Below are 15866 nucleotides of genomic sequence, written 5' to 3' on the forward strand. Positions count from 1 at the left end.
ACAGTTTGTATACTGTAAAATGTCTCAGGTGACATTTATTCATTGTTAATATGTGCCCTGCAACATGTCATAATAAGTGGAGTCGCAGGTCCTAAATTTGAAAATATAGTTTCAGAAGAACAGCTTCATGAGTTTTTAAAAATGTAGCAATCTAGACCAAGTGGCAGTTTTATTGTCTCTCTGCGATCTTAACTGGGTGTGGAGGGCATGAGAAATAAGAGTTATACCAGCATGCCAATGCGTGCATTGTCGATAGTGTGTCTAGAATCAGCGTGTCGTCTGACTCATAGGTCAGGGGTTAAATAGCGGAGCTGCTGCACTGTGTGACAAGTGCGTCTTGTCTTTGTGCCCAGTTTCCCGCCAGAATCTGGTTGCACTTCTTCTTTTATTATCCTTCTCAGAATTAATTACAATTAATTCAGTTTTGTTTTGTATCAAACGCAATTTAAATAATGAAATTGTCTGATCAGAATTCTGCACTCGCATATCAGATGTGAACATAAATCCAGCATTAGTTTTACAGTAAATCCTCGAAGTTAAAGCTGTCAAAAACTCCTTTTTATGATCAAATCCCCTGTCACAGGCAGAAATTGATGTAACTCCATACACTCCATCTGCGTACTGAAGAAAAACGGGGATCGAGAGAGTTGCGAGAGACTATGGGAATGGGAAGATGAAGCGGGGAGTTAAGAGTGGGTGAGGTTAAATGGTCCAAGTCAGTAGCACTCTTTAACGCATGGGATTACTGCCCTTTTGTGTGCACTGAGCCCACTCAATCACTGAGCTTGTGTAGGACACACACACATACACACACCATTTAGCCCACACTGTTGCAGACACCCTGATCAAGCTGACAAAGGCTAGGAAGTACCCGGCTACAATCAGCTGGCCAACAGTAAGATGGGAGAATAAATTGAGGGGATGAAAAGAGAGGGAAGACATGAAGAGGAAGTAAATTAAAAAGATACCTATTGGAAACAAAGTCAAAACGACAGTCTCTGAAAAAAAATGGGGTTGAAGAAGAGGTGAGGAGAGGCTCTATAAAACATTGAAATGGGCTGGAGGTGAGAAGATGCACTATAAAGGAGAGCAGGTGCACTATAAAGTAGTGAAATGCGCTTGAAGCAATAGATGGAAAACATGAAAATAGAAAGCAATGCAGTAGCAGTCAGATGAAAGGAAGGCTAGAGTGTTGTCTCTTTCACATTATTACACACATGCGAGATGGTTTGTAATGATGCTTATTAAAGCTTTTATGCAAATGTTGTTAAAAATGGCATCTCACCGTGATATGCTCCATTTGGCCCCCTTTTTTTATGAGTTTTCGGGGCTGAGTTGAAACAAAGAAACCTTAAAAAAGTCCCTTGATATTAGACCAGAGTTACTTTATAACAGCAGAAAAAAAAACCTAATATAATATGATCACAACAGAGCTGCACCTTTTGAAGGCGGCCTCCATGATCATTATCACTGCTTGAATTCTGAATATTAGAGAAAGTCTTAGTCTTCTCCTGTATGCACTTTTTATTTGTCAAGGGACCAAAATTTATTAGATTGGCCAGGTTGAGGTTTTTATGTCAAAGGCATATCACCAGTGAATCCTCCTTGACTGTCAGATTAAGTTATGGAAGTGTGAATATTTGAAAGCCATTATCTACTCAAAGCCATGTTTCCAGGCTCTTGAGTTCAGAATGGTAAGGAAGTCAGGCTGGTGAAGCATGGAAAATGAAATCCGATTTCAGTCACAAAATACCAGAGAGATTTCAAATGCTTTCTTCTTGGTATTGACTGTAGGGTCTCACTTGGAAGAAAGAAGCTGTATATACGCCAATCAGGTAATGCTAACCTGTTTCATATTGTGATCAGGCATGTCGGGATAATTACATTATCGACTTATCGTACGATACATGAATATGAAATCAATGATTTTTATTGTCCTAAATAACAGCCATTGTGTCTACATGCTTGTTTGTTGACGTAAGAATGAATGTGAACATCAGTCCAGCAAGTCTTGCTACTTCTGTCCTCTCATCTGTTCTCGTCGTATGAATAATCAATTACTGGTTTGGTCAATAAAATGTCATGATTCAGTATCAAAAAATGGTTTTAAAAGATATTGTTTAGCGCAACCTTTCTGGAACAATTTATTGTGCCACAAAAAGTGGTTATCGTGACCAGCCCGGTTGTGATTTTCAATGTCATAATGAGGTCATCATGATGCCATTTAAACCATATAAGACCTTAGGTAAAATGATTGATTCCTGCAAAGTAGGAGAAGGCTGTAGGATTTGGCAGTCTGGCAAAATTCAGCATGAACTTGTGACAGTAGGTAACGCTTGTGCTGTGTGCGCACAGTTTACAAGCATACAATTCTCAGCTGACAGGCAGACCCCGTCTAAATACCTCTGTATGAATACAGTATGCGTGTTCTTCCCGGCCCCTGACCGATCTGCTCAAAAAAGTTGATCATCTGGAGATACCCTCCAAAGTTTGATGAAAATCTGTCCATGCATTTCTTAGTTAGAGGTCAAGTGGACCCAGAAACCTATCTGGGGCAGTTTCTCATAAGATTGCTAGAAAGGCAACCCAAAACCCCCCTGCAAAAGACCTTCAGGTCGACTGGTCAACAAGTATGACCTTCATGGAAGAATCATCAGAAGAAAACCTTTCCTGTGTCATCACTACAAAATTCCCTCTCAGAAGTTTGCAAAGGAACATCTAAAGCAATCTGATGCATTTTGGAAACAAGTCCTTTGGACTGATGAAGTTAAATTTGAACTCTTTGGCCGCAATGAGATGAAATAAATACCTTGAAGAATTTCACGAAGACCTCTCCAACTGTTGGGGTGGATCGATTGTGTTTTGGGTTTGTTTTGCAGCCAGCGGCACAGTGAACATCGCAAAAAAAAGAAGAATATGAAGATGAAAAGATGATGGCTTATGCAACAGGGCAGTGATATTATTAATACCTTTAAATCCACAATGGAAAAACACAAGAGGCGAATGCTTTTGCCATTGGCCTCCGGTCGTTTGACCTAAACATCATTGAAAATCTGTGTATAGAAAGAGCAAAGCATCTCACAGAACTAAATAGCCATTTGTGAGGTAGAATGGATGAAAATCCCCCAAACAAATCTTGAAAGACTCTCAGCTGCTAAAAGGCGTTTAAAAGCTGTGATTCTTGCCAAAGGAAGTGTTAATAGGTGCTCACCATCCAATCCATCCACCAGTGGGCAAACTTTTCTTTTCATGCCCTTTTCCTTTTGTGGTATTTTAAAACTGTAAAAAGGATGCAATGGAAGTAATCTTGCTCCAAATATGCAAAGCATGTGTCCTCTTTAACTTTGTCTTTTGGATATCAGGTCATCTTCTACCCGCTTAGCTATTCACAGTAGCAGAAGGTTTGACCAGGTGTGCAAGTTTTTTAATGCCACTCTATATCCATAATGTTTACACTGTCACATTGCAAAAGACAAATTAGCCTTGTCTGTGATATTCATGTCTAGAGCTCTGGGTAAGCAGCTGAATCGCTAATGGTAACGGGTGGGTCCCAAGGGTGGCTCTTGCTTTGAATTCACTTCCTCAACTCCATCAGAGATGTACATGCTGCAAAGTAAAAGATGTCCTTGCAAAGTGAAGTGCCGCTCTTGAAGTCAAATATCTGGTCAAGAGTTAAGTTTGTCTTGGGATTAAGTTTTCACTGAAGTTTTTGTTGATGTGAGAGCTCGGTCCGTAACCATTAATGAAGACGACTGCTCTGTCCATTTAAACAGAAATCATAGTCCGATCGAGTGAAGCAATTAGTTCAGTAATTTTCCTTTTGCTCACTGCAATTATCTGTCAGACACGTGCGGACAAGAGGCTTTGACAAACATTTGCGTCTTTATTAAGCCTGACACTGCCTTGGATTTTTGCATTCAACACTTGGTCACTGTCTCCGTCACATACACACCAATTCATTTCTGCCGAGACTTCCCTGTTTGCCTTTGCGTCGGTGATGGTAACTTTAATTATCATGCCGTCGCTCTCCCATTCTGAGGCCTGTGTTTAAATAGACACGTACACACATACTTTGGCTCGGGTAAAATGTGAGGAACGGGTCAATTAAAAGGGCTTTTGACTGTCCAGAATGTTTTAATTAAAGTAGCAGTGAAATGTAAACTTGGCTCTAATTATGATTAGCTTTAATTAGCTGTCACTCTGATCTTAATTGCTTTTGAATACTGCTGACCTCCAAATTCTACATCGCCATGCACCAACATCAGCGCTCAGTTTGTGTGACCAGTTGTTCAGCGCTGTGTGTCTGCTCCATTGTTGCTTCTCCACACACACGGTCATTAATATTAGTAAGAGGGCTGTTGCAATGTACCAGTGTTGATGGTAGTTGAATATCGATATCATGTTAATAATATATTGTGTAAATAAGCAAGTGCCTCTTAAATCATCTTCTGTTTCTTTCTGTTGTATTGCAATGTGTGTCTGGTTCACTCTTCAACGTAGTATGTATTAGTTATTAGTTATTTTGGCTATCCTTGATGAGCCAAAGTCTCTCTGTGGGAGCGAGGAAGGCACATCGCAAAGGAACGGCTCTTCATGCCTTAAAGGGCTCACGCTCACTTCACTTGGAATTTGGGGCCGAAAGTTTTATTTACAACCACGAAATATGGAAAACAAGCAGACCAAGAAATCTGCTTGTTCTGTCTGTCTATGATGTCCTCGCTCCGTTTCAGTATCCTTGTGGGCACTAAACACAAACTGTGCAGTCAGAGGTGTGTGCGTGCGTGCGTGCGTGCGTGCGTGCGTGCGTGCGTGCGTGCTTGCGTGTGTTATATGCGGGAGATGCAGATGTGAAACTACAAATGGGCAAATCAAATTTGATGTTGATTTGAAACGGCCACGACTGCTGCTACAGATAATTATCTATATATATGTATATATATGTATATGTATATATATGTATATGTATATATGTATATGTATATATATATGTGTATATGTATATGTATGTGTGTGTATATATATATGTGTGTATATGTATATGTATGTGTGTGTATATATATGTGTGTGTGTGTGTGTATATATATATATATATATATATATATATATATATATATATATATATATATATATATATATATATATATATATATATATATTGAAGCAAGCACAATCATTTGGTCTAGTATCCAGTTATCACTCTTGCCATTTTTGATCATCGAGATTAACGTCTATCTGCACAAAACTTGTAGGTATAGCTATTGTTACGAAAAAGGGGAGACGAGTCAGGCTAGATTGCCAATCGAAAATAAACAAAAAAACACTTAAAGGCACGAAGTGTGGAGAGAAACTACATTAGTAGTCAATGGCATTAATGGATGAATGAGAAGTGCGTTTGCTTCTGTAGAACGCAGAAAAATGGCATACAAACCTTAAAACCTGGAGAGATGTGGAGCTGAGGGAAAGAGATGATGACAGCAGACTAGTATTTACTGCCTGGGTTCTACACGGGCGTCACCACATTACTTCAATCAGCCGACCTGACCTGACCGTAGCCTCCTGCTGTAAATGGCCAGTTGATCCACTGCAGGGATCGGTAGGGGTCATAACATGTGATATTTCAAGTGTGATTCATTTGAGACAAAAACTAAATGAACAAAGTTCAAATGAAATTGACCGAAAACATTATTTTCTATAGATGTATGCTTGCTGCTCCCCCGCTGCCAGGGGTGGGCAGCCACCGCTCAACAAAATCCTATCTATTTGCTGTCCTGGTTCCAAAATTGTTTTGTGAAATTCTCACATATTGTGACAGTTCTTATCAGTAAAAATGAATGTGTTAATACTGTTTATAATTTTTTCTAATGTGATTGTTTGCGTCCTTCCCTGCAGGTGCTACTGGACATGGTGGTGAAGAAGAGCGAGGGCTACAATGTGGAACAGCTGGAGAGACTGTACTCCGTTCTCAGCCAGTGTATCTACCAGTACCGCAGAGAGTACGACAAGACCCAGCTACTGGAGGTCAGTGAGAGGGAGGCACGCTGAATAGTGCCTTTAACTGTCTGAGCAAAGTCGAACGCAAAGCCAGTGTCGCCAGAACGTTTGGACAGAGTACCCGAGCCACTACGGTTGCATTAAAATTATATATATAAATAACGTTCAATAATACAATGCAGTTTGTCAGATTGCAGGGTATCTAAGTTGATTGAATAAGATTTTATGTAGAACCGTGAAAATTAACAAACAAGTTAAGTGATACTATTGTGCTGACCTTTATTTCACTAAAATTCAACTTGGATCCCTTTTTTATTAGTTGCTTCCCATATAGGGTTGCAAAAATATGAAATTTTAGGATTTTATTATTGAAATTGTCTTCTCAAATATTTTTATTGATATTTACACAGTGATGTCAGAACGGAGAAGTCTCTGACTTCACAGATTTATTGTTATTATAATAATTATTATTATTATTAGACCCGAGTCACTGACAAAGTCAGAGCGAGGACCTATTTCTTATTCAAACAAATCGCTAATATAATGTTGTATTTTAACATTGTTTTTACCCAACTAATGGTCATTTTCATTATGTATATCTCAATCAATTCAATTGATTGTCTGGGCCATTAAAATGTGACCATTTTTACAGACCACTGCTCAAAAATTAACATGCGAACAGGCCAAATGTAGTTGTAAATGAATATGAGGCCCCGAGGCATCTTTTGTGCACAATATAAACGAGGAGAATTAAGTAGTTCTGCAAGGTTAGAGACCAATGGTCTGGTGGCTATAGCCTCAATTCTTTTTATTAAATTCTTTTTTTTCATTTTATCCAGCATGTTTTACTGCCTCAATTCAGAATAACTCAGTCTGAGTTACATGTTGCCATTTTTTCTTTTTTTAGTTTTTTTTTTTTAGAGTTTTTTTTTTTAACAGCATTTTACATTTATGATTGAGTCATAACATTCCTGGCGTGATGGAAAAGTGGATGAGGGCAAACAAAATCTGAGAATTGTTTGAAATTGAATATTTCTTTTGGGAGCTGCGGTATAGACACACCTGCTTGAAACAGGGGAATGGTATCTTGAATTCACATTCATCATGACAAAACCCAGTGCCTGGTGTAGGCATCAGAGGACGGGCTGAAATGGTTTAGTTGAGATTCAGTTTTTTTGTGTGTGTTTGTGTTCTTGTTGCTGCACAAGAAGATCTAATGAGGACATTTTATTTAGAATTTTATCTTAAAAATAGAAGTTTCTAATTACCGTCAAGTAGAAACTATTATTCAAGGTCATGAATTGTAAAATCATTTAAAAAATAAATATCATAGTGTGGTGTGTGTTCTTTCCGTCCTAGCCTTTACAAAAATCCAGTGCATATTGTGAGTACGGATCAACAAAAGATCCAAGGTCTTTTTTATCTTTCTATTTTCATTTCTAATCTCTTTTGAAAATGTTCCATGCAGAATAAGCTGCTGTATATTTTCCCAGAACCCCATCTGGTCATCTGCTGCTGCTGGAAGATGTCAGAGCTGAGACAGCAGGGCCAGGAATGGCAGTGTCCTGGTGCCGGTAGCCAGAGCTGGCTGTCAGGATGTCAGAGAGAGGAAGAGAGAGAGAGAGAGAGAGCAGTCAGCCAGGTGGTGCCGCCTGTCTGCAGGCCGGCTGGTGGAGGACGGGAGGGTGCGCGTCTGGGCTCGTCTCCGACTGCCAGCCTAAATTGGTGCTCCCAGAGCGGAAATGTCAGCTCGTTTGGCACGTGCTTTGTTTGCCTGCGCTTTCCAACACCCATCACGACTACGTGGCGGGTCGTCTCTTTGATTCTCCCCAGAGAATTCAAAAAACAAAACACGGGCACACACACAGACGTATGCGGGAGGCGGAAGCTATATCCACTTAATGTTGCACTGTAGCGGTGTGCTGTAGTGCCGGGTAAAATGGAGCGTGTCCATACATTTGTCTCCTTTACTCTGCCCCCGTCCTCCGCTGGGTATGGCTTGTCTCAGTCTTGTGGAGGAGCTGACCTTTCAGCAGATGGAGTGGACTGCACCGTGCCTCCGGTTAAGGCCAGAGGGACCGGCTCCGCTCTCTAACACAATAACACGCCAGCCATCCTCCCATCTACAAATTGGCGTTCAAATCACCCAAGGCTCAGTAATACATTTTTACTCTCTCTCAGAATGCAATTAAAGACTTTGTAGGAGCCTTTGACCTGTCACCTGGATCTGTGTGATGCCAGGGCGCTTTGCCACTGGCTGAGTTAGCTGAATATCATAAGAGTCTGTTACCCCTTTCTGCTTATTTGTGTTTTTAATTTTAGCGTCTTGTTGATTCCTGCAGTGAAATGTAGATGACCTGACTTTGACCTGACGGCTTGTTGAGAAATTTGGAGCATGTGTACTCTTTAAATCATGAATAGTAAACATCTGGCTTTGAAGCAAGTTCTTTTTGAGAGTTCTCAAGACACTTGGTACCAGTGTTGAACAGATATGTAAAGAGAAAAGCGTCACAAAGCAGACAAACAACACAGTTGTTGTCTTTTTTCATCGTTGTGATTCTGCTGTCAGTAGCTTGTGAGACAACACATTCATCCAGGCACAATACACAAGATTGTTTTCTTTTGACTCTTTTTCCTTTATGAAAAAAAAACCCCTCCAAAAACTTTCATTGTTGTTGTTCTTACTTTCCTAATCTACACCTACATGCCACAGAGAACCCCGCTCTCCCAGGGGCTGCAGAAAATTTGATCTGGGAAATGATGGAAATCAGTAACTGGGGTGGAAAAAGATAAGATGGGTTCAAAGAGGGTGGGTACACCAAAGCAATTTACGATACCTTTGTCACGAACGGATTGAACATCACAAGCTGATGACATCTTAACAGCGTGGAGCACACGGCGCTGGATTTCTCTTTTGATGTGTGGTATTGATAGTTTCATTGGGGGAAAAAAACTCCATCTGTAATTCTGGAACATTTTTTTTTACTCATTATCCATGCAAGAGCTTCCTGACATGTTGGCAGACTTCCACCCATGCTAGAGGAGGAGGACGGCGCACAGGATAACTTTTAGTCAGGGCTTTCCACAGGACATGGAGTAGACAGCCAGTGAAGAAACAGAAGCCAGCTATGGGGGTTTCGGAGGAATGCCCCCTTCAGTAATGCCACTATTCCCTCATATATACTGATCCTAATTATTGCACATTTTAATGTGTTTTCTGACTGTAAAAGAGAATTGGGAAGTAGAAGATTAGGAATGAGCATTCACTTTGTTATATTACTGCAAGATTTGTTGCATCTGCCATTACAACTAAATACTGTTTTTAGAGGAGCAACAGGAATGTTCACAACCCCCAAATCACTTTTAACTCAAAGAGATGTCACTGGAAAAATATCAGAAAAATAAATATTTTTGTTCAGAGAGAAAGAAGAACACAGGCATGAGTCAGTATCGGTCCTCTGTCGTCCTCCCTCTGCTGCGACTGCTGTGATTCACCGTCTGCAGGTATTGCTGGTAGAGAGAGGGGGGCTGGTTTGTCTCAGACAGTAGCTCACTTTACAAGAATTCCCCACTTTCGGGGGCCAAACTAAGATAATCAGACTACAGACAGACAGCTTTTGTCTGAACTTCTCCATAACAATTCACTTCAGTAGTTTCACCCTCACGCTGTGGTTTTGTAGAACATGCTGCCCAGACACTGCGGATCAAACGGTGGACAATATGGTTTTTCTACAGGTTTGTTGAACAGGGGGTTTAATAGAAGTTTTTATCTGCCTGTTACTTTTTATTGCACAGGCGGTAACGAGCGTAGTTGTTGTCAAGTCGAGTTATCGTCACTCCACCTGGTTCACAGGTTTTTACCGTAGCCTCTCCTCTCCTCGCTCAGCGAGGGGCATACAGCAGAAGACAAACGAGTCTTTGTATAAAATACAAAGCCAAAATACACCCGATTATACTTATCAAACACAGAATTAGAAATTAGGACCTTTAACTAATATAAGCCTGCCTCAAATGAAGGCCTGTTACCTTCTGCAAGGAAAATGAAGGGACCTGGTCACTATTTGATTAAAACCAGTTATAAAGTAGGTGTCTAGACTTCAGGGAATTTGGCTGGCAGCTACAGGGCTTATGGAAATCTCTCTGTTTTTTCTCCCAGACAGAGTAGGATAGTGAGAGATTGCTGCAGAGGCTTGTTAGATTGTCTGCTGTGTTTTCTTCAGGATGAGAAGGTGATTGGTCTTCAGGCAGATAGAGTCACGATCACAGAGGTGCAATGCGTCAAGCTGGCAACAAGTGTCGGCCCCGCCGTGACGCCGCCCGTTGGTTCGTGAACTGCCATTTTAAATGAGACCATAATTTACAAAATGAACATCATGCTGTGTTGAAGAAGACTTGAAACTAGAGATTGGGACCATAAACTCCTCTGGTAAATGTTTACTGACGTTATAAATCAAGTGAGAAGTAGGATCTTTTACTCATAGACTATTCTATTGAAACATATTTCTTTTTGCAACCAGGGAAGTCGCCCTCTGCTGGTCATTCAGGAGAATACAGGCTTCAGGCACTTCTGCATTGGCTTCACTTTCTGTCCCTGGAGTCTAGGTCCATTTTTTTTATAGAGTGTATGGTTGTGGCAAAGGGCTTATTCGTGTGTTGTTGGTGTGAGGGTTTAAAGTGAAAGTCAGTTAAACAGAAAGGTGTTAAAAGCATAGAAGTGTCTAAACGTTCTGTACCTGACGAACTGAAGCTTTTAAAGTTTTTAAGTTTTTAAATCGGTGACTTTTGACAGGAAAGGAGGTGGGAGCGACCCAATAATGGAACCATTCGGCTACTGGGTTGTTGCTCCCAGTGCAAAGTGTTTTAATGGATGTTATAAATGGTATTAAATGGAATCACATGAAGCGTGACATCATCCCTGTGACCCTTGCTAAACCTGTTCAGAACAAGCGTGTCGTGTATGGTTGTCATTATATCGTGATGATCCTTGATGAACATTTGGCCACCATGCACTCTGTCTGGTTCAAGTCTCAGACTTGAGCACCAGTCCAACATTTTATTCGGGCATGAGAGGGTTATAAATGGCAAGGATAATCAGAAGTTGGCTGTAAAATGGCATTGAAGTGATCAAAAGAGTGAAAGAACATGGTGTTCAGGACAACTTTTCAATAAACCGGCTCAAAAAAACCAACCTTGAACACTTCTGATTTCAGGGCTACATGTAACAATTAAGCTGATTTTCAATCTTAATTCATTTGGTTTGGTAAATAAAATATCAGAAAATGTTTCTTGCATGTTTTGTCCAGTAGCTAATGCGTCAAAAACATTTATTATTATAAGATATTAAGAAAACAGGCAAATATTTACATTTAAGAAGCTGTATGCAGCTGATGTCTTTGAACTATTGCATTACATTTACATAAAAAACTTTCCCATCAGAAAAATAAACAATTAATCAACTACTCATTTCAGTTTCAGCAAAACCTTTTCTGCCCTTTTCTCTCTTTTTGTTAGGTAAATTATTTTACAATCACTTGCAGGAAGATTTATGTTAAAATAACTGCGGCACTCAAAGATCAGTGTTTTTGTGTTTCTTTGTGCTGAACAGGCCTTTGTATTATCTGCTAATGGATGATAATTATGTAAACAGCTCTGACCTTCTCACTTATGTTGCCAGGTTGGTGCAAAAGTTTTCAGTAAAGCAGGACTGTGTCTCCCTGGAAAAGTCCTCCCCCTCTCTCTTTTGCAAGTGTAAAATTGTTGCCCCCCTGTGAAGTTGGTATTTTTTAACTGTTGTAAATGTCGATTGGTATCTCGTTGCGGCGTGTGTCGCACTGACTGAGCCATACAGATGAGGGAACACACACACACACACACACACACACACACACACACACACTGTAACGTCTTCAAGACATTAATCATGGTCTATTGCAGGCTAACATCCATCTCTCTTCCTCCGGCTCTGTTCAGATTTAGTCAGTGTCAAACTCTGCTGTTTTCATGCTGAGAAAAATTGCCTGTCTCATTCCAGCACAGCTTTGCTTCATTTTCCATCATTTATCATGGTGAAAGCTGTTGTTTGCTGTGGGAAATTTCCAAGTAACATCGAAACCTTCGCACAGATGCTTTTATACACACACACACACACACACACACACACACACACACACACACACGCATCCGAGTTTGCTGTGGTGGCTGAGACTAAGCAGTATGTGTTTGTGTCTCTCTGTTTGTGGTGCAGGACATGGAGGAGAGAATCCAGCATTTTGATACATTCCTGTGAGATGGAGGAACCAGACCTGTCAGGTAGATCCTGAACAGCCCGGGACCACAAGGACAAACACAAACTGAGTGAGAGAACGTGAAGGAGCCTCTAAGTCCAGCCCTCGACACAAAAACAAACAGAGACAAAAACCCAGCGCCCTCTTGCTGGGAGGGAGCAGGAGGTCGAGCTTGAGGACAGAGACATTCAACGGTGCTATCGTCTCAGGAACCTGGCCAGATCCAGAGCCATTCTACACAACCAAACTCCTGGAGGTGTGTCAGTCACACACACACGCACACACGTGCACACACCCAATGGTGACGGGCAACTCTGGTGCTACACGGGTGCTATCCTAACTCTTATCCATGCTGCTCTCGGGATTACTTGTTAACGTGGACGACTAGCAAAACCAACAGATCGGGTGATGTCATATCACAACCTGGCCGCTTCTTTGTGTAGCGAGCCGCGCACACACACACACACACACACACACACACACACACACACACACACACACACACACACACACACACACACACATATTTTCTACAAACACACACAATCTTGGATCCTCACCAGCAGAAGTGTGAATGCAAAGTCCCGCTACATGGGGGGCAGGTAATATTCCGAATCGCTGAACTACGTCGCTGAGCGCGTCATTGCCGGCCAGTTATCACCACAATATCACACGGCTCATTTTATTTCTGCCACCTCAGCTACTTGATTAGTTCAACGTCTGAGCCACCGTCAAGGACACTCGCCCGAAACTGGAGTTTACATAGAACTTTTCCAGTGCGAACGCAGACCTGCTGATGTAAGCACAGCAGGACTGGGGGCGATTATGTCTTCTTCATTACAGCGGTCTTCAGGTGTGGAAGGCTGTTAGCCCCCTTACAACCCCCCATGCGTCCCCAGAGTTTGTCTCAACAGTTACTGGCGAACAAGCGAGCAAGCCTTCAGATCCGCGGTAAAAACCCCTTCGCTCGACTCATTTGCTCACAGTCCGCCCCTGTCGTCCGCAGTCTGAGCAGATTTCCGTGTCCTGAATAGTTTGTGCTTCCTCCCTCCCTCACTTCATTCACAGAATGAATGTTTCCCCCTCCCACCCGAGCTTTGTGAGCCAGTTGTTTTTTTTTTGTCTCCCCCCAGCTGAGGAAACTGGAAGCTGTGTAAATTGGAACGCGTCTGTAGTTTTGCACTGCCTAGTGTGTGCCTTATTTAAAACCTCATGAACTCTGATATATATTTAGCAGGATTTTTTTATTTACTCACTCTCGTGACAATGAGCTGGCCCCAAGTTGGGGCAGGGGTCTTAACCACTGAGGTCACAGTGACCTTGAAGCAAAAACAAATAATTTGTATATATGTCAATGTCATTAGGTCGATTAATAGCATATCTAGGTTTTACATCTCTTCTCGGTTTTAACGCCAACCTGGGTCAACAAAATTATTTAAAGGCATTTGAAAACCATTTGACCTGTCGGCAGGTGTGAGAAGTTTCTCTTCATCTTTTCTCCGGGTTTTCATAGGAAAGATGTTGATAATAATAGTAGTACTAATGACGATGTCAGTCAAATGATCTCTTGTGCCAAGCGCTATCCCACTCCCTCAAAAAGGTGCTGACGAAACCGCACCTGTTCAAAGGAATTGTTTTTGCGATATGTTCTGTTAGATGTTCATACAGCCGATTTATTATTATGTTGTGTATTTGATAACTATTTTTTACTCTTTTTTTTTTACAAGGTGCTTTGCTTTGAGTTGATTTGTGTTGTTGACGTTTTTTGCATGGGTTGTGAATCCACAATGAACAAGGTCATTCTAGGCAGTGCCCATCACTAAGGTGTCTAAAGCATTACAATGATTTTTTATTTTTTGTCCTTTCACATATGTGTGTGTGTGTGTGTGTGTGCCGACTTTATGGATTTATTTTGTTATGTTTTCTCAACACCAGGCGAGAGAAGCTGGATTCTCATCTGTGGCCCAACACAGCACGTTTTTTTTTTGACGGCAGTAACTGAAGGCGTTTACTGACGCTTCAGAGGTTTTTCGTGCTATGTTGATATTTTCTCAGAGATGCCGTACTTTCGAGCAGGTGTAGACTGCAGAAGGCTCCTTCTTCTTATTTTCTCAGAGCACTCTTGTCCAGTCCTTGAAACCTCTGACCGCAGCTCACCTCTGCCTTTTCTCAGATTCTAGGTGACGAAACGTAAACTGGCAATGACAGGTTAGCACTTGGACTACTGCAGAGAGAGAGAGAGAGAGAGAAAAAACAACGCTACCTCAGCTTAATTTATTTAAATGCTAAAACTGTTTACCGGGTACATAAACAGTATTTTACACACACACGCACCCTAAAAATACTGTTGCAACATCTTCAGTACCCCCGTAGGTACCAGATCAGTGCGACCACGGCTGCTGCAGTAATCCAAGAGTTGTTTATATCTCTCAGAGTGTTATGTATGTTTGCATTTGAGCCAGATGACGATTGCATAAATTTTAAGGTTATTCACTGACCGTATATTTTATGGTTTAGTTTCAGGTTCTCTTCCATTTCTACTGTTCCTTGACACTGAGGAGGCGTTTTTAGATCTGTCCCTCTTTCATATAAATACCCCCCAAAATTCTTTTTTTATTTTTTGGCAGATTTTCATCTCATAATTCTGATTATTTAATATTAAACATGTTTTACACCTAACATTCAGCAAACTGTCTTTTTGTACGTTGGAATTTGAAAGAATGGGGAAGCGCCACGCGTCCGTTTTTAACAATTTAGCTGAACCGCGTTGCGTTTGTGTAGCAAATTTTATTTGGGGCGTGTGCAAGGGGAATAAAGGGTTTACAGGTCTCTCAGGTTTAACACGCAACAACGTACCCTTTCAACGTTTCTATTTATTTCATTGTTTCGGTGTTTCCTTTTGAGTTGTTACAGACTGTGGCATACTGGAAGACACAGACATTAGGGCGGAACAGATATTTAAAACGTAGTGTCTGTGTAGAACAACCCCAGGAGGAGAAACAGGACCAGATGGACTTTTTTTTATTCTTGATCACCTGCCTAGAGAATAACTTTGGATTTAAAAAAACACATTTGGAAATAATATATGGGTAGTTTAAATGTCATACATTGTGATCTTCCTTTCTTGTTATAAACAGTAGCCAGTTTGGACTAACAACCAATTTTTGTCTGGTAGTTGAGACTACTTAGTCAAGTATGCAGGAGGAGAAAGGGTTTTGTTCTATCCCCAATAATTTAGTTCTTCCCTATTTCTTTTCCACAGTTGATTTAGTCGAGACTCTTTCATAGCTTTGTCGATTTGTTTGTGTATTTAACACACCTGTTCACAATTGTTACGTTAGTGTAAGTTATATTTGAAATGAAACATTTACTGTATTTCTCAAATAAACTGCTGTGATATACTTGAATAAAAGGTGCAAACTGTACGATTTTAGAGCGCTGTGTTCGTACTGTAGAGTTGTGAAAACTTGGGAAGCCAAGACTGTGGTTTGTAGACAAAGAGAAAGCTGTGGAAATGCAGATTGGAAAATGTTTTTGCAACCTTATATCAGTGAAACCACACCATGTTGCTTTTATGAATGTTATTTTCAC

At 40.9% G+C, this 15866-nt stretch overlaps 1 protein-coding gene across 2 annotated transcripts in view; it reads left to right on the forward strand.

Annotated features, from left to right (window-relative positions):
• atad2b (ATPase family AAA domain containing 2B) overlaps window positions 1-15700 on the forward strand; it is a 70916-nt gene extending 55216 nt beyond the window's left edge. The window contains exons 27-28 of one of the 2 annotated variants that reach the window (XM_035617401.2): window positions 5890-6018; window positions 12236-15700. In XM_035617401.2, coding sequence (XP_035473294.2) covers window positions 5890-6018; window positions 12236-12277 — 171 coding nt within the window. In that variant the 3' untranslated portion in view covers window positions 12278-15700. Of the gene's footprint in view, window positions 1-5889; window positions 6019-7484; window positions 12026-12235 lie in introns of those variants that run through there. The other variant, XM_035617400.2, reaches the window with a different exon arrangement.
• Window positions 15701-15866: the final 166 nt, after the last annotated feature.

Source organism: Scophthalmus maximus, chromosome 18 (genome assembly GCF_022379125.1).
Source record: "Scophthalmus maximus strain ysfricsl-2021 chromosome 18, ASM2237912v1, whole genome shotgun sequence".
NCBI lineage: Eukaryota > Metazoa > Chordata > Actinopteri > Pleuronectiformes > Scophthalmidae > Scophthalmus > Scophthalmus maximus.